This window comes from Rhincodon typus, chromosome 8 (assembly GCF_021869965.1).
Source record: "Rhincodon typus isolate 14 chromosome 8, sRhiTyp1.1, whole genome shotgun sequence".
Lineage (NCBI taxonomy): Eukaryota > Metazoa > Chordata > Chondrichthyes > Orectolobiformes > Rhincodontidae > Rhincodon > Rhincodon typus.
Window position 1 is genome coordinate 41,590,616 of NC_063339.1, and position 22,464 is coordinate 41,613,079.

Consider the following 22,464-nt stretch of genomic DNA (forward strand, 5'->3'; position numbering starts at 1 on the left):
CCCAGGCCCCAAGAAGACTTTCCACATCCAGCAGATGTTCACCTGCACATCTGCTGATGTGGTATACTGCATCCGCTGTACCCGTTGTGGCCTCCGCTACATCGGGGATACCAAGCGGAGGCTTGGGGACCGCTTTACGTAACACCTATGCTCGGTTCGCAATAAACAACTGCACCTCCCAGTCACGAACCATTTCAACTCCCCCTCCCATTCCTCAGACGACATGTCCGTCCTGGGCCTCTTGCAGTGCCACAGCGATGCCACCCGAAGGTTGCAGGAACAGCAACTCATATTCTGCTTGGGAACCCTGCAGCCCAATGGTATCAATGTGGATTTCACAAGCTTCAAAATCTCCCCTCCCTCTACCGCATCCCAAAACCAGCCCAGCTCATCCCCGCCTCCCTAACCTGTTCTTCCTCCCACCTATCCCCTCCTCCCACCTCAAGCCACACCCCCACTACCTACCTACTAACCTCATCCCGCTCCCTTGACCTGTCCATCCTCCCTGGACTGACCTATCTCCTCCCTAACTCCCCACCTACGCTCTCCTTTACTGGCTCCATTCCCGCCTCTTTGACCGGTCTTTTCCTCTATCCATCTTCTATCCGCCTCCCCCTCTCTCCCTATTTATTTCAGAACCCCCTTCCCCTCCCCCATTTCTGAAGAAGGGTCTAGGCCTGAAACGTCAGCCTTCCTGCTCCTCTGATGCTGCTTGGCCTGCTGTGTTCATCCAGCTCTACACATTGTTATCCCAGTAATTCCGCACCGTCTTTCAACATCATTTCAGAATTAAAAACAACTCACTGTTTCAACACGGTGCCAGAACAGTGGCCAAGATGCTGTCCATAAATCACTGAAGTGTAATTATTTTTACTCTTAATGGTGTGGTTAAATGGAGCAGCCATTTTCTGCACAGCAAGCTCCCACAGGCTGCGGACAAATGAAAAATCTGATTTTGGTAGGGGAAGAGGAAAATCGAACAGGAGCTCTCTCCGTCTTTTCAATTGCATCGTAGATACAAGTCCTCCCAATTTTAATTCCCGAGATAAGGGATTAGGCAGGATTTCCCTACCCCTGGCAGCTCTGATGAAGAGTCATCCAGACGCGAAATGTCTCTCCATGGATGCTGTTTGATCCGCTGTGATTTCCAGCATTTGTTGGTTTCACACTTTATTGTTAGTTACTCACATATAGTAAACATTTTCAGAATACTTGAATGAATATGCATGATTGATTAATTGTTTCTGCAGTAAAAGTGGAAATCAACTTCACAACAAAATTCTGCAAACACTTAAGACACCAAGATTTTCCCTTGTGTTAATTGAGGGAGGAATGTGGAGCAGAGAATCACCTTGCTGTCTTTTGTATGAGCCCATGTGAACTTCTGTCTGTGCTTGAACAGGTGCAGAAAGCCTCAGTTTAAATGGTTCTTTTGAAAGATGACACATTTTGGAATTATATATTTGCTTCCTACCATATAACTAACAATGTTGAGGAAAATACTTAATTACAAGGCTTCTTTTTTAAAAAAAAATAGTCTTTCTTTCAGTTTTATTTTTCTATTTTGGAGATAGAATCAAATTCTAATTCACCAAAAACAACTTGACTACACTCAGCATTTCTATTTTGTTTCAATCTTTTTGAAACTGGTTACTTAAACTAAGCAAATTAGCAGTTTACTTTTTCACTGAGGCATGGAACAATGCATTAATCATAAAACTGGGCAGAAGATGACTGATAAATATTGTTTTCTGAAGGAAGCTTGAACACAGGTCTTTACAATATTTAAAGTCAGACATATTGTAAAATCTGAATATAAGCCTTAAGTCTAAATATACATTTTATAGAGAGTTACAGAAGTTTTGCTTGCTTTGCTGATACTTCAACACTGGCTTTAACTGTGCCAGTCCTTGATATTAAAATTAGTACATTGATGTGCAGATCTAAGTCTGGACATAAGTCTCCTTTTGCGGTTGAGATGTTAGTGATAAGGTTTAATTCAGTATATTCATTTGGTTTGTAGAATGCAGTTTGTCATTTTTAAAAACAAATGTGTGTCTGAAATTGTTTTTTTTTTATATATTCTAGATGAGACGGAATTTAGAAATTTAATTGTGTGGCTTGAAGACCAGAAGATACGACATTATAAAATTGAAGAGAGAGGCAACCTGAGAAATGTACACAGCAATGAATGGCCGAAACACTTTGAAAAGGTGAGTTTCATTTTGAATAACGTGCTTTGTATGTGTTTAATTTAATGCATGTTTGCATCTAATATATTCGCATATGGTTTCACTAGTGAATTATACTTCCAGTCCCTGAATATGAACTTGTTACAAACATTGTCGTGGAAACAACTGTGTACAGTGATGGAAATAGCTTGGATGGGGAAGAGGAAGGATATAGATCGGTATGCATGGACAGTCAGAACGATATGGTTGATATTGAAATTGCTTTTTCCTTTTCTGTCATTTCATTCTTACCTGTTGACTCTATGTCCTTTTTTCCTATAAGGTTTAAATACTTTTCTCCATATTAAACATTTAAAGCTGCCTCAAATATCACTTTGCCAAGATTCCCTATTGTAATGACTATTGGGGGGGGAAAAAAGTCTTATTTCTTTTCTTCTATAATGTAATGGGTAGAGTAGCTGGGAGAATAGCTCTGAATCTTGAAGGGGACAGATGTCATTTATATCTCCCAATATTCTTAGCAACAAAGTGTAACTCTACCTAATTGCTATCATGCAATAAATTATCTTGATTAAAAGCCGTAGCTTCTTGTTAACTCTCTCTCGTTAACTCTTCCTGTACCAGTGTAAATTAAGTAGGCCCATGGACCCAGACAAAAAAAAAGGAATGATGACAGCGTCCTTCTACCCACAAATGCCACATCTCCCTTTTTTTAAAACAATCCGAAATCTATATCCCTTTTACTTGAAGTCAAGAAAGGAATTTTTATACATTTTAACTTTTGCAGAATCTTCAAAATCAATATCTGATTCCCTTGACCCAAATTTTCTGGCTATTCAGAATTTTCTGAGACTTCATTCTATTCTCTCATGCATTGGTGCAAAATTAGCCCCTTCCCTCAAGCCAGAAAATCTTCTGTTCAAAACCCATTCCATAAACCTGCAATGCACAATCTAGACAGATGCTTCAGTGCAGTACTGAGAGGCCGATGCATTTTTGGAGGTGCTCTTTTCTGGTTGAGGTGTAAATCCAAGACATTGTCTGCCGTCTTAGGTTGACATCAAAGATTCTGCGGAGCTATTTAATGGAAAATGGAGACTTTTAGTACCCTGGTAAATTTTCATTGCTCATCCAAAACCACAAAAACTAATTATCTTATTTAGCTGATTCCTGTCTGTGAGTCCTTGATCTAACAGTTGGCTGCTACGTATCCTTATATTACAGTAATCGTTAACTTCAGAAGTACTTAATTGGCATAATGCAGTTTAGATATTCTGATCTCATGCAAGTTTTTCTGTCCTGACACAATTATAGTTTTTTTGAGTCCCAAACAAAAACAGAAGTTGGTGGAAAAGCCCAGCTGGTCTGGCAGCATCTGTGAAGGGAAATCAGTGTTAATGTTTCGGGTCTGGTGACCCTTCCTCAGAACTTTGAGTCCCCATGAGTCTATGAGAAATATGTGACAATAATTAAATTTTCTGTCCTGTCCTGTAGAATTGCACCCATTTCTATCACAGATTCATTAGATGTTTTCATGACTTTAAAAATAAATCATAGCCAATGTCTTATTGCAAAGAGGCTGAGCAAAAGTGCTGCAACTTTAGAATTCCGTTTGAGTGTGAAATGAGATGTTGGCCTGCTGCATCACAAATACAGCCTTATTCCAACTATGTCACCACTCACTACCCCTGCCTCGGCTCTTCCATACCTTTATTTCCTGTATATTTGACTATTCCAATGTTCTCCAGCTTCCCATCTTCTACCCTTTAGAAATTTGAACTCATCCAAAACTCTGCTGCTTATATCTTAATTTGCACCATGTCCAGTTCACCTATTATCACTGTACATGCTGACCGACATTGCCTTCAAATCTGGCAATATTTTGATTTGAACATTTTCATCTTTGGTTACTCCTCTCTCCATGACCTCACCCCTTGCCATCTCTGGGACTATTACCATGTTAAGTTTTTTTTTAAATTCTATCAAGTTGCATATTCTCTGTTTCAATAGTGAATTGTTGTAGTTTCAGTGACTTGTCACCAACTCTGGAATTTCTTCTCTAAGTGTCTCTACCCTTTTTAAGACATGCCTTAAAACCCACCTCTTTAGGTTGGTCTTAGATAAAGCTTCAGATCAGTTATCCAAATATTTCATCTCATGTAATTCGTCCATTTATTTGATGAAGTTCCATTGGGCATTTAACTACTTTAAAGGTGTTCTAGAAATGGAATTTGTTGTAGAAATTTCTCAGCAAATTTACAGGCTTAAGCCTAAAATAAATCTGGCTCAAACTACAATAAGCTCCCCAATTTTGTTAGACATTGATGGAAATAGGAAGGAAGATCGCAGCCTGAGAGGTTATCATTGGAACTATCTGCAGAGAAATCAGCACGAATTGGTCTGAAAATGGAGATAAAATTGTGTGTATTCACTTTTCTTTATTCCTATAACATACTAATATAATAAATTATGAACAATGACTTGAAATGTATGTTTCTTCGTTTGAGTAAATGCTCTTATTGTTAATACGTTCACAGTCCAATGTATTTTAATGATGCAAGATTTCCTATCATCCATTATAGCCGTCAACACTGCACACTTAACATCTGTATGAAAATTTATTTTCACTTATGAATCTTTTTGTAAACTTAAAATCCTTCTTTATCTGAATCATTTATTTTCAGTATCTGGCAGACGTAAACTGCCCATTCAAGGCTCAAGAAAGGCAGGAAAATGTTGACTGGCTTCTCGGCCTGGCTGTGAGACTTGAATACTCAGACAATGGTATGAGTCTTTAAACCATTTGATATCGCTAACTATTTTATAATTGGCATATCTATCCTTCTGTGACTTCCAGTGTTTTAAACTTGGCTTTATTTTTTCTTTACATTATGATTTTCCTCTTGTCTTTAATAATGTCGGCTTATAAATAGATGAATAAGTTTTCATTTGATATAGACCATTATATACCGTTGCAACAGAATATTTAGCCAGCATCAAGTTGCTGACCGGTTATGGATTTCAAAATTCATCAGCCTGATGTCAACTCTAATTGGTTCCTGCATGGCTGAACAGCTTGTGGACGTGAATAACACAGTGAGAAGTCCTTGGATGTCTGGAAGGAGAGGTGGTATCTCCAGTAAAATACCTGAAGCTAAAGGGAGCCAGTTGTTTTCTCCCACCAATTGTTGTGCCTCCGTGGGGTAGCGTGCTGGAAGTCAAGCCTTACTATTCCTAGAGTCCTCACAATGCAGTAGTTAAAAATTTTACCAAAGTACGCAAAGTCTTCAGTTTACCTGTTGGATAGACTCGGGTTAACACAAAACTCAGACCAGGTTTCTGTACTTAACAAGCGCTACTATTTAATAGAAACAAATAATTTCAACCACACCTAACATATACAAAGCCTCTTCTAAGCCCCTCCTGTACATACAGACAGACAGGCACAGACGTATAAAAAGAACATTGTTGTTATGGGTGGAGGGTAAAACTCTGCAGAAATCGTTCAATAACACCACTGTTCAAGATTCAGTGGGATGTTCCTTTTGTTTCCTGGTTCCTCAGTTCTCTGATCTTCCCTTCAGGTTCTCCTTCACAGGAGGCATAGAGAAACTCGTTCACAAATTATAAAGTCTCTGACATATTGTTTAAAAGCAACAGTTTACAGCAATTGTTGGGAGAAAACAACTGACTTTCTTTAGCTTCAGGTATTTTACTGGAGATACCAACTGCCCTTCCAAACAACTGAGGGCTTCTCACTGTGTCATTTACATCCACAAGATGTTCAGCCATGCAGGAACCAATCAGAGTTGACATCAGGCTGATGACTTTTGAAATCTGTAACCGGTCACAATTCCACAAACCGGTCAGCGACTTGATACTGGCTAAATCTAATTTTCTACAAACATATGAGTATCATGTTGTTTCCCTTATACCTTCCCCACAACTACTTGCGAAGCAACAGTATAAATGCAAATTATAATGTGTTACAGTAACTTGTTTTCTAAAGATACAGTAATTCGTACAAAAAAGAGCTACTGTATGCCTTTTGAGCCTACTATACCATTCAGTAAGGTCATGTATGATCTAACTTTAATTTCAACTAAACAATCCTGCATATCAACGATAATCCCCAGCAAAACAACCTCTCTGCACCCCCCACCCCCCATCAAACGTGTATCTACCTCTGCCTTAAAAATATTTAAAAATTCTGCATCTACTGCTTTTTGAGGAAGGGAATTCTAAAGACATTCAACCCTCTGAGAGAAAAAATGTTTCTTCAACTCTGTGTTAAATGGATGCATCTTTATTTTTAAATCCTTCCTCAGTCTTTTGCTGTAAAGCTATTCTTCATCCAGTTCAGTCCATAATCAAAACAAAGTGAAATAATCTTTACAGATTATTTAGTGAATAGCCAAGTTATTGCCTCCCTAGTTGCCAATTAATTTGTAGAGGGAGCACTCCTATGTAGTGTGCAGCATTGTTTATGTCTCTCTGCAAGTATGTTAGGGATTTGTACTAAGGCACCAGTAATGGAAATGCGCTGCACAGGGTTATTCTGAACTGTTTTCATCGAGCTGGTTCAAAGCCTGAGACAGATCAGAATTATAATGAGGAAGCTCCCATCATCTGCTGTTCCATGATCAAGAGGATATCTGCTGGGAGATCGTGGTTAGGAATGGGCGCCAAGATGGAAGCCAGGCAGTAGCTAGATTGAATATATCTTTGTATATGTCAGGGTAGTTGAGTTGCAGTGTAGATTGTTTAATCCAGCTTGCAGGTTTTCGCAGTTGGCAGTGTGAGGGGAGTGTGATATCTGGAAAGAGTGGAAGATAGGGAGATGGGATGTTGAGCAGACAATTCTTGGAATTCAATAGATATCTTTTAAAACGATTCCTTATTAGAAGCCATGTGCTTCAGAAGACTGTCAACTTCTTAAGAGTGTCGTTAAGGATTTGGGCCAGGATAGAACATGGATGGCATAACAGATGTCATCCGTATACATGAATTTGCGAGATGTGCTTGTAGGCATGTTGTTTATGTATATGTTGAACAGTGGTGGGGCTAGCAGTGAGTCCAGTATTAGTCCATTAGTTGGTCTTCTGCATTGGCTAATCTTACTCAAGGTGGACTCCGTGGTACAACGGCATGTTCCAGCAACTATCCTGACCCTGTTGGAAGCACTCTGGACAATTTTAAGAGCAAGCCAGTGTATTACAGTTGCACCATGATGCTGTTGGACCTCTCAAATGCCTATGCTTGTTTTCAATTCTTTTGGAAGATATTTTTGACGTAGTAGTATTTGCATGCATCTGCGATCCTTGTCCTTGTAGGTGGTGGAAGTTGAGTTTGGAAGGTGCAGTCTAAGGAGCTTTGGTGAGATACTGCCATGCATTTTGTAATTGGGACACATTGCCACTGTTCCTCAGTGGAGAAGGAAGTTAATGTTCAAGGTTGTGGCTATCCAGGTTAGTATCAACTGTTTTGATATTTATTTTGGAGTTGCATTCACCCAGACAAGTGTAGAATATTCCATCACACCTGATTTGTGCCTTACTGATGGTAGACAGGCATTGGGAGATATGAGGCAAGTTACTTGCTGCAGAATTCCTAGCCTCTGGTCTGTTGCAGTCATGGTGTTTATATGGTGAGTATTTCTGACCTCATCTGGCTGTATGTTCCCATTGTTTGGGGTCATGTACTGGGGGAGATGGTCTGTGGTGCCCACTCTGGGGGCTGAACATAATCATGGTCTGGTACTGAGTAACCCCAGTCGGTGTGGTGCCTGTTGAAATTTCCTGTGTAAGTTGTTGGGTGAGGCAGTGTCTGCAGTTTACAGCTGCCACTTCAAGGTTTGCGCACGTTTGCACTTGGAAACTCCCAGCCTAAATTGTCACGGAATATGGTTAATGATGGAGTGACTGCGTTGGCATTGTCTGATTGGACGTAAATAGCATGGCTGTAATTAGTACGAGGGGAGGAGCTCAAAGTCTTTGATTCATACAAACCTTTAGTTTCCATGCAGGTCTTTTGGAGGCAAATGATGTTAGTGTTAGGTGGCAAGCATCCAATAAGGTGTCGCTTGGCAGCTGATGGGCCCTTCAGCATTGTTGTAAGATTGGAAAGCCCTAGCCATAAAGCCAGAGGGTTGCTCACTTTTTAGGTGGTTCTGGGGTAACTAAGATTCCACAGACAGTCTATTTTGAAGTCTTTAATTATCTCTTGGAATTCAATCTGCTGGTGAGGTGATTTGCTTCCCTTGTGGGGGGAGCTTGGATACTGATGGTGGGGTGGGGTTGGGTGAGGCTGGTGTATGTGCTGCGCAAACACAGATCCATTGTTCCCTGATGTTTCTTGTGAAGTCCCTTGACTATGTGTCTAATATATTCAACTGAACCTCCTCTTCTAAGCATTCATTATTGTCAATATATGAGAGTTCTGGTTATGGTTAGTTTTCTATATTCTGCTCTTAAAATAAATTATCTAAGATTTCTTCAAGTTCCTGCAATTCAACAGCTAAAAGGGTAGCAGTACTGTTAATGGGTGGGGCATATGCAACGTACCCTTTCCACCCACCTTCTCCTCCTTCAGACTATGACTTTATTTCTCTGGCCCTCCAGAGACCTCCCAAATTCCAACATAACTGTGTTGGTTATCTGAGTTAACATGCTATAGTGTACATAAAAAGTGCATAATTATTACTTCTTTACCAATAGGGTATAGGACCAAATTTTTCATATGCATGAGGTATTGATTATTTTGGAATGGTTTATCAAATGGATAGCTGGAGGCAAAAGTGTTTTAAACTGTTTCAAAAGTACATTACGTGACAAGATGGGAATTTATGTTGGAATTTGTTTTAGAACATGGAACCTTTAAAGTTTTGGCAAAGATCTGTAGCTGGGGTTGTGGGTGAGGTTAGAGACAACAAGGTGCAGGGCTGGATGAACACAGCAGGCCAAGCAGCATCATAGGGCCAGAGAGGCTGACGTTTCGGGCCTAGACCCTTCATCAGAAAAGGGGGAGGGGAAGGGGGTTCTGAAATAAATAGGGAGAGAGTGGGAGGCGGATAGAAGATGGATAGAGGAGAGGATAGGTGGAGAGGAAACAAACAGGTCGAAGAGGCAGGGATGGAGCCAGTAAAGGTGAGTGTAGGTGGGGAGTTAGGAAGGGGATAGGTCAGTCCAGGGAGGACGGACAGGTTAAGGGGGCGGGATGAGGTTGGTCGGTAGGAGATGGAGGTGCGGCTTGAAGAACAGGTCCAGCTCGTCCCTGCCTCCCTAACTGGTTTTGGGATGCGGTAGGGGGAGGGGAGATTTTGAAACTTGTGAAATCCACATTGATACCATTGGGCTGCAGGGTTCCCAAGCGGAATATGAGTTGCTCTTCCTGCAACCTTCGGGTGGCATCGTTGTGGCACTGCAGGAGGCCCAGGATGGACATGTCGTCTGAGGAATGGGAGGGGGAGTTGTTTATTGCGAACCGAGCGTAGGTGTTCTGCAAAGCGGTCCCCGAGCCTCCGCTTGGTTTCCCTGATGTAGAGGAAGCCACACCGGGTACAGCGGATGCAGTATACCATATTGGCAGATGTGCAGGTGAACATCTGCTTGATGTGGAAAGTCTTCTTGGGGCCTGGGATGGGGGCGAGGGAGGAGGGATGGGGGCAGGTGGGTGAGGTTGTTGACTTACTCGCCAAGCTGGCTTGTTTTCTTTCAGACATTGTCACCATGCTAGTTGACATCATCAGTGGGGCCTCCGATGAAGTGATGTTATTCTGCTCCGCTTGGAATTTGTACTGTTTGGTCCGTTATGGTGATTAGTGTCATTTCCGGTTTTGATCTGTATGGGTTTGTATATGGGGTCCAATTCTATATGTTTGTTGATTGCACTACGGGTGGAGAACCATGCCTCTAGGAATTCCCATGCATGTCTATGTTTGGCTTGGGCTACTATGGTTACCTTGTCCCAGTTAAACTGATGGCCTTCACTGTCTGAGTGTACCGTTATTAAGGAGAGTTCGTTGTGCCGTTTTGCTCTTTAATACCCATACAGTTTCAAACCGGAAATGACACTAATCACGATAACCAACCAAACAGTATAAATTCCAAGTGGAGTAGAATAACATCGCTTCATCAGAGGCTCCACTGATGATGTCAACTAGCATGGTGACGTAATGTCTGAACAAGAGCAAGCCAGCTTGGCAAGCAAGTCAACAACCTCGGAACATGGAACCGTACAGGCCCTTCGGCACACGATGTTATGCTGAACATGATGCCAGATTGAACTAATTCCTTATGCCTACCCTTGGTTCATCTCCCTCCATTCCTTATATATTCATGTGCTTATCTAAAAGTCCCTTAAATGCCCCTATCCTATATGCCTCCACCACCAACCCTGCCAGCCCATTCTAGATTCCGACTGCTCTGTGGAAAAAATGCTTTCCCCTCACATTTCCTTTGAACTTCCCCCTTTTAACCTTAAATGCATGCCCCCTAGTTTTAGACATTTTAACTCTGGGAAAGAGATTCTGACCATCCCCTGTCTGTGTATCTCATAATTTTGTAGACTTCTATCAAGTCTTCTCTTAGCCTCCACTGCTCCAGAGAAGAAAACCCAGGTTTTTCTAGCTTCTCCTTATAGCTTATACCCTGTAATCCAGGCAGCATCTTGGTAAACCTCTTCTGTACCCTCTCCAAAGCCTCCACATCCTTCCTATAACGTGGCAATCGGAATTGAACGCAATACTCGTGGCCTAATCAATAATCCTATAAAACTGCAGCATGATAGCCTGACTCTTGTACCCAGTCCCCGATCAATAAAGGCAAGCGTGCCATACGCTTTCTTTACCGCCCTATCAGTTTGCATGGCCACTTTCAGGGAGCTATGATGATTGTATTAAATGTGAAAAAGGGGTTAATTTGCGCAATATTAAATTCCCATTCTCAAAATAAGAATATAGAAGGAAATAATTCAACAGTAAAGAAAATAAGTTAACATCTCTTTCATGTTAAATGTGACAAATAATCTTTGCCATATCCAGTATGGAAATGGACAGTTGTCATCTAAAAGTGAAATACTGTAATATCTAAAACAATTTAGCATTAATCTGTTTCTAACAAAGAGCATCTAGAACCAGAGCTATTGAAAATGTAGATATGGTACAGAATTGAGAGGCTCTGGAATTCACTTCAACTTCTTAATGGATAGGGCAGAAACTGTCAACATTTAAATTTGGATAGATGGAAGAATGAAAACAAAGTAATGACTTAATGCAAATATTCTTAGGATATTTGCTTGGCAGCAGACAAAGGAGTATCAAAATGGGCTTGCGTGTGATTGCAATTGTACGCTAGTTAGTTGCATATGTTCTCTACCATTTGTCTCACAAGCCCTCAGTTGTAAATACAATTTCTACAAACAGCTAAGAGGTACCAATAATTGTGGTTTTGTTGGTGCTATACACATTTTGAGGAATTTTAGAATTGCAGTCTTCAGTCAGTAAGCTTTCTTTTAAAACGTGAATTTTTTTCTCTCCACAGTGGATAAATACAAGAATTGTACAGCAGAAAGTGTAAGAAATGATGCTGCTAAAGGCACAGATCCACTTATTAATCTGGATGGTAAGTAATAGCCATGCTTAATCATAGTTTACTTTTAAGAGGAAGAAACATAATCAAAGTAATTGTATGGGTTTTCCATATTGACCAGAAAGTTGCAGGGAAGTTGAATGTTACTGTTCACAGGCAATTTCCAAATACTGTAGAAGCCTATCAATGTCTGAAGGCAATAGTCATTATTGGATTCGTTTTACCTCTTCTGTACTATAGAAAGAATTAAGAATGTGCTATTTAGGCAATCACGGTTGTAAACTTGTATTATTCATAATTATAAAGTTGTATTGGCAAAGAATGAAATGATTTTGCTCATTTAGCCCATACTGGCAAGCATGTAGGGAGCAGAGGATGGTTATAAGCCATCAACCTCTGAGCAAGCTTTTGCTGCACTGCTCTACTATAGAAGGCTGGAGAACCTGGGCACTGATCCCACAACCTCTCCTCATATACTAAGTGACGATCTATCATTGAGCTAACTCTCCTTTCTGCCTTCCATCCGCTTCACTGGGTTGTTGGGGCATGACTTTTTCTATTTGTTAGTATGATGATTAGGAAATCGCTTCTCAGTTTCTTGTGTTTCCCAGAAAGTGATTTCCTGCACTTAGGCCAATGAACTTTGGCTTGTTACCAGAGGTTAAAAGCATATCGTAAGTTTGTTATATTGCCGTCTTTTCATTGATGCAAAATAATGTTGGGTGCTCACTAATATAAAAGTGGTGGCATAGCTCAGGAGTTAGGGCCAAGAATATTCCTAGGTTTATTTAAGCTAACTGTGACTCCTGTCACTGCATGCCACTGAGACTACATCGACTGTATAGAATTGTCTGGTGTGCAGCTGTGATACATAAGTGTCAGTGGTCTTTGTGAAACCTTTTAAATCTTTGTAATCTTCATAACACTAAACAGACCTTTCCTGCTTACTGTCATTAAAAATTAGCTGCGTGTGCACATTACCATGCAGATATCCAAACATACCAAGAACTCAGTTTGCTGATTCATTTGTCAGGGCAGTGACCTGACCAATCAGCCAACCTGCCTGGTTTAAAATCTAAACCAAACCTGGCAGTTAACTGTAAATTGCCATTATCTGTTGTATTCTCTGTGGCAGCACCTCTACAATCAAGTCCACTTGCTGACCAATCATACAGTCTCCTATCATACAGTATAAATGTTAGCTTTTCTCTTGGTATTCTTGCAAATTGTCCTAATGAATGTATGATCCAAAGCTTCAACAAAATGTCTTTCTTTCATGGTACTTGAATTCTGTGCTACCAAATCTATTAATTAAAACTGTTGAGCCTTAGACAAGCATTGATTTTTGACTCCATCTGGTATATGTAAATAGTATATAAATAGTATGCAAGTGCCAATAAACATTTGACACTTGCTGTTTCAGTGGAAATTCATAAATCATTTTAAACCCAACTTCGACTTTTCCCCTCTATATGTATCAACCCAACCTACTTTAACCCATTTGAATCACTGCTCGTAAATCTGTCTCTGTTGAAAAACTGTTGTTCCATTTAGCATAGACCATTCTACATCCGATGTATCAACAATATTCTATATTGCAAAAAGTTATACGGTTTCCATACTTTGTATAATTGTCACTGATGGATTGGGAGCATGACAGTTTTATTTATTCATCAATATCACCAACAGGGTAATGAAGCGTCTGCGGAACAACAACGAACCAGCTCGGCGAGTCGACCAACCACATCAATATCACCAATGCAATAATTTCCTCACCATTATGTTTCTGGATTCTCAGAGAAACATATACCCTGCAGAGGGTGCTGTTACAACCACTAGAATTACATTGAATTCTACCATGTTTTATAGTTACAAATTGTTTAAAGCGTTCAATCAAAGTAAAATAGCTTTTTTGGTGACTTTGAATTTTAGAAATTGGATTAGCCCAAATGTACATTTTTAAAAACTTTTAACTGATTTCGGTTCCGTAACATTGTTTTCTATTGCAGTGAACAACCCTGACTTTAAGGCTGGTGTGATGGCATTAGCTAATCTTTTACAAATCCAGCGCCATGATGACTACCTCTTAATGTTGAAGGTAAGCATAATGGGCTTTGCCAGTGTCCTTTAAAGGTGTTTCTTGGCGACTTGCATAAAGTAAATTTTTGTGATTGAATTTTGTGATTAATGCATTAATTTCCCTAGATACTTAATGAAGTAAATGGATCTCATTATGTAAAATGCAAAAACTGCAATTAATAGAACTGAGATCAGCACAGAGAATGCTCAAAGATCTGCGAAGTGAATAACAGTAATTTTGGAGTTTAGAACATTTCCGAGGCCTGAAAGACGAGTAAGGGAAGATACAGATATTTCAAGTAGCAAGAAAATGAATGGATTCACTGATCAGCAAACTGCTATATGGAGAACTTATCAAATGTCAAGTGAGATAATGGAAATGCAGTCAAACAAAGATGTGCAAACAGCTGGAATGCATAAAAAGAAGCAATGTATAAAAGATAATGGAGAGGCTCACTTGAAAATTGGAAAATGAAGGAAGGGTGATGTACATGCAGTAATTCTTAATTAATAGCATTGGCATGGATAGAGGATTGGTTGGCCAGTAGAAAGCAGAGTAGGGGTAAATGGGTGTTTTTCTGGTTGGTGGTCAGTGTCTAGTGGTGTGCCTCAGGGATCCGTGTTGGGACCTCAATTGTTTACAATTTACATAGATGATTTGGAGTTGGGGACTAAGTGTGGTGCATCAAAATTTGCAGATGACACTAAGGTGAGTGGTAGAGCAAAGTGTGCAGAAGACACTAAAAGTCTGCAGAGGGATATAGATAGTCTAAGCCAGTGGGCAAAGGTCTGGGCAGATGGAGCACAATGTTGATAAGTGTGAGGTCATCCATTTTGGTAGGAATAACAGCAAAATGGACTATGATTTAAATGGTAAAACATTGCAGCATGCTGCTGTACAAAGGGACTTCGGTGTCCTTGTGCATGAATCGCTGAAGGTGGGATTGCAGGTGCAGCAGGTAATTAAAAAGGCAAATGGAATTTTGTCTGCCATTGCTCGAGGGATGGAGTTTAAAAACAGGGAGGCTATGCTGCAGCTGTATAGGGTCCTTGTGAGGCCACACCTGGAGTACTGTGTGCAGTTTTGGTCTCCTTACTTGAGAAGAGATATACTAGCACTGGAGAGGGTGCAGAGGAGATTCACTCGGGTGATTCCAGAGTTGAGAGGGTTGGATTATGAGGAGAGACTGAGTAGACTGGGCTTATACTCATTGGAATTCAGAAGAATGAGAGGAGATCTTATAGAAACATATAAGATTATGAAGGGAATAGATAAGGTGGAGGCAGGGAGGTTGTTTCTGCTAGCAGATGAAACTAGGACTAGAGGGCATCGCCTCAAAATAAAGGGAAGCAGATGTAGGACTGAGGTCAGGAGGAGCTTCTTCACCCAAAGGGTTGTGAATCTGTGGAATTCCCTGCCCAGTGAAGTGGTTGAAGCTACCTCGCTGAATGTTTTTAAGGCAAGGCTAGATAAATTTTTGAACAGTAAAGGAATTAAGGGTTATGGTGAGTGGGTGGGTAAGTGGAGCTGAGTCTCAAAAAGATCAGCCATGATCTTATTAAATGGCGGGGCAGTCTGGAGGGGCCAGATGGCCTACTCCTGCTCCTAGTTCTTATGTTCTTATGTAATAGTAGAAAAGGCTAAAAACCTAGTTGGCTTGTTAGTCCCAAAAAAAGTCTAATATACTAGGTACAGTAGGTAAAGATAAAGTCGCCAAAGTCCCAGAGGACCATAAGGCTGCTGTCTCATTAGAAAGAGATGACAGATGGTGGTTTAACCTGAAGTCACCACTTCTCAGGCAAGGTGCAAGGTTGCGAAGGTGGAACCTTCATGGTAACCTTGGCCAATACAGGAATTGATCCCACATTGTTGCTGTCATTCTGCATTACAAACCAGCCCTTTTAACCAACCCCTCCCTCATTCAATAATTGATGCTGGGAAAGGCAGTCTAATAACTTAGAGACAAAGGAGGGTTTTCAAGGAGGTGTTGGTGCTGAGGTAAAGCTGTATGTGGTCAACAAACATACTAAAACTGATGCAACATTTTCAGGTTTGGCTGCTAAGGGATAGCATATAGAAGAGAAATAAGAGGGAGCCAAGTTTGGATCATTAGGGGACACTGGAGGTAACAGTGTGGAAGTAGGAAGGAAAACATTGCAGTTCATTTTTTTGACTACTGCTTGGCAGAGAATAACGGAACTGGGCTAATGCAAACAGATCCAGCTATAAGATGGTTGGTGCGAAAAGCATTGGGGGAGGTTAGTGTGGTCAATGATGTGAAAGGCTGCTGACAGGTTGAGGAGGCATATTTTACGTGTTTCATGTGAGAGAGAGGATGTCATTTGTGACTTTGAGCCATTTCAGTGCTATGACAAGTGTAGAAACCTGATGAAATTTATTCAAGTATACAGTTGTTGTAGGGTTCCTGTGATATTGTGGTAGTACCCCTATGTCTGAATCAGGAGGCCTGGTTTCAAGTCCCACTTACAGAAATGTACAATAACATGTCTGAGCAGCTTGATTAGACAAGCCCCAAATATAGAGTTGTGAGAGAGATGGACACAGGTGTGGAAGACAGCACCAGGTTCATGGACTTGGGAGAGGTAAGGGAAGTTAGGAGTAGGGCATTAGTTTAACATGTAGCAGGTTTTGTGGGTTGAGGACTGGTTAAATGCGGCAGAAAGCGGGGAGGTAGCCTCTGAGGAGAAAGAATGCTAACTGCATCACTTGACAGGAACCAGGAACGGAAGCTTGGTAGTCAATAGTTTAGCGGTAAATGGGTCAAGGGCATAGCAAGTTGGGCTTCATGTATAAGATATACTGGGAGAGGGCACCAGGTAGAAAGGAGTAAGATGGAAACAAGTTCAGTGGCAATCCTTAGGGGGAGCTTGGCCCAGTGAGCTAGGGCAATGAGAGGATCAGCAGCTGATAGGTTGGTCTCAATTTGGTAACAACCAAAGTCCACAAGCTGCTTCACATTGGTAATGCTGGAGGACGGAAGAAGGCTCTAGTAAGTAGAGAAAAAAATGGGTGTTTATTTTAGGTTCCAGGTTGACTCTTGCATACTGAGCAATTGTGGCAGGTGAGAACAGGACCTGGGAATGCTTTGTGAGGTCCAGCCAGGCCTGATGGAGTGGCTAAACCAGTTGTTTTGAAATTAATTTGAAGCGTATATTATCTAGGTGAATACTGGAAGTATAGAGGATGGAAGGGATTATGGATGGAGAACAACACAAAAATGTGATCAGCAATGGCTGTACTTATGATTAAAACTGAAAGAAGCGAGGCCAGAGTCAGGAATGGAGCTATAAATAATGATAAGGAAGCTTGAATGGAGGGAGTAAAGAAGCTAAGAACTTGAGAGAGAACTTGGTGAATTGAAATGGAGATTGAAACCAGCTAGGATGAGAAGTAACTTGGTGCTGAGGCTGGGGGGAGAAAGCAATGAACATTTCTAATGAGAAAACTTTTATGATGCTTGATCTGCTCATTGTGTTCTGTAATGTGATACTCTTTTAGATCTTCTGCGTAAATCTCAAAGTTAAGGGTTGGTGACTATACACCATCACTTGGTTAGAATCAATTACTTAAGATGGCCCTTTCAGTTGTGTTTTTCATTCTTTCCTGCTGTTCTGCCTCTTGCAGCTGGTAGTGCTGTCAGTGTGCCTCGTTCAACTCCAGGACCTTGGGTTAATGTTCACTCCTCATGTATGCTGCTGCAGCTACCTTATTTGTGAACAAGAACAGTGATGAGTTGAAGTACTGAATATGAAAACATGATTTAGCAACTAGTACTTCAAGAGCCACTCCAGTTGGGATAATAAATGGAAATTATCATGCACTTTTTGAACTACCAGTTGATATAGCACTTTTTCAAATGTAACTGTGCCCATATTTTGAAGCAAATGTATCAGCAGAAATTGTCTTGTAGAAAGAAAAGTATTTTGTCTCAAGCTGCTACAGAACGTGCAAGATGTCTGCTCTCCCTAATATTTAATTTTGGTTAGAACATCATTTGATTTTAGCCAACTATTGTATCTATACTTTCACTATGGCCAATTAAAAATCCCTCAAGACATTGGATTTAAAAAAAAACAGATGTAAGCACTGAAATGCACAACTAATTTCTAAAATTGTAAACAATGGGACTAAAATCTTCCCAGCAGAGTTATAAATGAAACCAGTTTGTGAAATTGATTCCATATGTTAAGCAATGAAATGTGCAAGGTCTTTTGTGAACAGTATGATTTACCTTGCGATGCAGATACAGTTGGCTATAAGGAAATGCTTCTCAGTTGGATAAGAAATTTTGTTGTGATTCCTACCTTTGAACTTGGGGCCAGGGATGTTTAATTTTGTTTTTGTTTTAGTGCCTTCACGTAACTTTGAAATTTTGATTTTAGGCCATTCGCATTTTGGTACAAGAACGATTAAGCCCGGAGGCCATTGCAAAAGCAAACCGGTCAAAGGAGGTAAACAATAATTTCTAAAGCTGTTTGAGATATAAATTATGAGTATATTGTGCTGTTTCAGACTTTGATTTGTTTTGTTGATACAGTTGAATCAAATATGCTATTAGATGAATTTTTTGTTACTCAAGTCTGGCTTGACATTGAAGGATAGTTGGTTTAAAATAGACTAAAAAGAAAGGACATTACTCAGTACAGAAAGAAAACCAGAAAAGCAAAGTTTGAGCTGGCTTAACCACTTTTCTTTTGTATCTGTTTATAGACATATGCATTATACCACATGCTAACAAGTTGTAGCAGTTGAAAACTAGGTGTAATACGTCAGAAGCATGGTTAGTCTTTGATGATGGAGGAACATAAGAGCAGTTAGTTTTGCAGCTTTCAAGAAGCTTGTACTGGAAAGAAAGCATATGTATTTGCTTGGAGTACCCAAGATATGAAGAAAATAAATTAATTGGTATGCAATAAAATTCTCACAAAGTTTGTCTGCCTTTGAAACATGCTGTATAAAAGGAACAAAATGACTAGGTTCACTATAGACCACCTCATCAAAATAAAAAAGGTCAAAATGCTAAATGAAAAGAGAAAAAATGTGTGCAGATAAAGGCTGTATACTGGGCCCTTTAGTAAACTTAGATAGATCTCATTGCTAAATTTGCAAATTTAGTCAAGCCTGGTTACTATGAATGACTCATCCATGGGCATTGGATCCTGTTACAGTCGCCAGAGAACAACCTCATTAAGTTGTCCAGTCAGGGTGAAGGAAGAACACAGCAATGATACATCTATCCTTTTATGATTATAGGAATTTCTTTTTTGCATTTTCTTAGCACTTTGTCCCATATTGTGCCACCTATTTGACTTTGATTCATATCTATCAAACAAAGCAGACAAATCTATAAAATGAATTACATTTTAACTACTTAACTTCACTGGGAAAAATGTTAGAAAAGTAGTGTTGGAGTTGTCATCTAGTCTATTTTCAGTTATTGAAAACCAAGGTATTCTTCCTAAATGACCAATTTTAACATTTATGTTCGTGTGTGTGACTGTGTTTAATATTTAAAAATTCATTTGACAGTAGATACACATAAAGGCCCTGGTTAGGTCTTATTTAGAATACCCGGCACTACATCTCAGGAAGGCTTCAGTGCTGTTAACTGAAATTGAAAATTTCGGAACAGAAATGAATAAAATTTTGTTCAGCAAGTTTTTTTTATAATTCAACCCATTTCTTAGTCAACCTGTTCAGGAATGCTATTACACACCTCCAGAGCAGATGGGATTTGCCAGGGGATAGGGACACTACCTCTGCAGCAAGTGTTTTAACAGATAAGGAACCATGGTGGGCAGATGGTGCTAGAATACACATCAGTAATGATCTAATTTAATGGCAAAACAGGCTCAGAGCTGAGTGGCAGCCATGTTCCTAAATTGACAAATGCCTATAAATTATACTAGTCATAACTCTCTTACATCCGTTTTATTAACCCATTAAAGGGCTGTACGCTTTTCAGATCTTCATTGGAAATATGTGTGACATTCAATTCTCCATCAACTTTCTCAGAGACATTTCTATTCAGGCTGCATGTAGTAACATTGCAAATGTAGCAGGTAGATATTTTTAAGAGCCTGTTCCGATATGTTATTGACACACCTCTGGAGCAGATGAGTCTTGAACGCAGCCCTTCCACCCCAGAGATAGGGATATTGTCATTCTGCCACGAGTCCTCTATTTGCAGAAGATACCCTTGTTAGGAAACCCTTATCCTGTTTTTAATGGCATATTCTGGCTGTTGTGTGCATTGCAATTTGTTAGTCACTAACAATTGATAAAATCTGGTCTCTGATTACCACTGATTTGCTTTCCAACTGGAGTTGATCAAAAACACTGGGGTGGCACGGTGGCTCAGTGGTTAGCATACTGCCTCACTGTGTCAGGGACCCACATTCAGTTCCAGCCTCGGGCAACTGTCTGTGTGGAGTTTGCACGTTGTCCCCGTGTCTGAGTGGGTTTCCTCCGGGTGCTCCAGTTTCCTCCCACAGTCCAAAGATGTGCCGCTTAGATGGATTGGCCATGCTAATTTGCCCATAGTGTCGAGGGAGGTGTAGGTTAAGTGGATTAGCCATGGGAAATTCAGGGTTACAGGGGTAAGTTAGGGGTGTGAGTCTGGGTGGGATACTGTTCAGAGAGTCTGTGTGGACTTGTTGGGCTGAATGGCCTGTTTCCACACTGTAGGCATTCTACGATTCCATGTCACTGCTATTTGTGCCAAGGGGAGAAAATGCCGGGAACTAAGATTAAGCAGAGTCCACCTGCTGGTAATAGAATGGTTTGAGTCCTACTAAACTGACTGTCTCTAAATAGATGCCATAGGATTCTCAAGGGTTACAGCAGCATGCTGATAGTACTGTATTTAAACACTCCTCTGTACTGATTTTATGTGCCCAACTGACAGCAGAAACTGCTCATTTACAAAGATGCCAGGGATGCTTCCTGGTCAATGTTAGACAATAGTGTTCTCAAACCCTCTCAGTTCATAATTGTTCTCCCTTCCGTCTGTTTAAGGTAGTGCTCATCTTCCTCTTCCCTAATTTATATAATAGTATTCCTCCTTATGTTCACTGTACAAGATATTTCCAAATATTTATCTCTCCTTCCAAACCAGCACTTCAAACTACTTTCTCCCTTTCCTTCCCACCAAAATCTACTTCTTTATCCCCTTTTATGATTATCAATATCCTGTTTGGGCCCTTAATTTCTTTGATCCTGTATGAATCTAATGGCTAATGTAGGGGAACAGGTTCTCGTCTGCTTTCTGTGCCATAGCTATGTTCTTAGGTCCCTGCCTACACTAAAGAAAGTCACATTCTAGACATTAGCACTAGAGGCTATATAATAGTGAACAGACAGAAACCTGTCGTCATGCAGTAACCACTTGATGAAAGAGAAACTGGTGAAGAACAGTGTGGTCTTAGCTGTGCTGACTTTTGACAGCAAATACGTACCAGATTCTCGAGCATTCATTGTCAGCATGAAGCACTGCCAGCTGGCATGTTGCCATGTATTTTTTTGCCCTGTGGATTAGTATGTGCTCTCAGATTAATTATCCTCAAATGTTAACTTTTATGTTTAAGAATCAACTCTGCTTGGAACGTTAAGTTCAAAATGACTACATCATACCAATATTTATAAGACATTTATTTTTACTGTTTATAGTTAACTAATGCTGTATAGAATATTTATTTCTAATGAAGGCTTGTAGAGTGTTGATCTATTGCTCTGTCCAGCCAACCATAAGATACAGCTTCTATTGAAATGAAAGTGAAGCAAGGAAGCAATTCAATTCTACTGAATGGCTGTGGTTCAGTTATAAAATTTCTTTGGGTATTTAATGTAACCTCTTTGTTTTCTAATTCAGATATTTTCTTAAAAAACCTAACATTTAATTTTGAAGGTGATTCTTATTCCTAAAGTTGAAAGCCATGTCTTTTATGTTTTGTTAATACATTTTGCTAATACAGTACAGCACAGTAGCAGGCCCTTCAGCCCATCAAGCCTGTGCCGATATACAATTTTATTTTATTTTTCAGGGCTTATCTGTATCTTTAGAGAAACATCTACTTGGCTTTGATACTGGAGGTAAGTAGAATAATGTTGAAATGAAAAACTTATAACGTGAGGTTTGTGTACATTCTGTAATTTCTATATATAAATGTCATTAACACAGAGGAAGGCTACGTAGCTCATCATAATTTGGAGATGCCGGTGTTGGACTTGGGTGGACGAGGTCAGAAATCACATCACACCAGGTTATAGTCCAACAGGTTTATTTGGAAACACAAGTTTTTGGAATCTTATTCCTCCTTTACGTGTTAGTGAGAGAGGTAATATCAGGTGACATTTTAGGTCAGACAATGTATGTAAGGTGTGAGGCTTTGTTTAGAATCTGTTTGTTTTTCCTTTAGAGTCAGACTGGTTTTATTTCTAAAGAAGGAACTTGTAAAACACCACGTTGACTGTCTATGAATTGTGTGCTTTTTGAACAAAATAGAATGTATCTGCAAATACAAACTCCCCCTTAGATTACAAGGTGCAGGGCTGGATGAACACAGCAGGCCAAGCAGCATCATAG

The 22,464-nt window shown here is 40.1% G+C and overlaps 1 protein-coding gene across 1 annotated transcript in view; it reads left to right on the forward strand.

The window, feature by feature from the left end:
* Positions 1-22,464, forward strand: part of rtraf (RNA transcription, translation and transport factor) — a 35,341-nt gene that overhangs the window by 8,019 nt on the left and 4,858 nt on the right. Inside the window, exons 3-8 of the mRNA XM_048599856.1 lie at positions 2,089-2,213; positions 4,877-4,976; positions 11,732-11,812; positions 13,789-13,877; positions 18,263-18,331; positions 21,923-21,971. Coding sequence (XP_048455813.1) covers positions 2,089-2,213; positions 4,877-4,976; positions 11,732-11,812; positions 13,789-13,877; positions 18,263-18,331; positions 21,923-21,971 — 513 coding nt within the window. The remainder of the gene's footprint in view (positions 1-2,088; positions 2,214-4,876; positions 4,977-11,731; positions 11,813-13,788; positions 13,878-18,262; positions 18,332-21,922; positions 21,972-22,464) is intronic.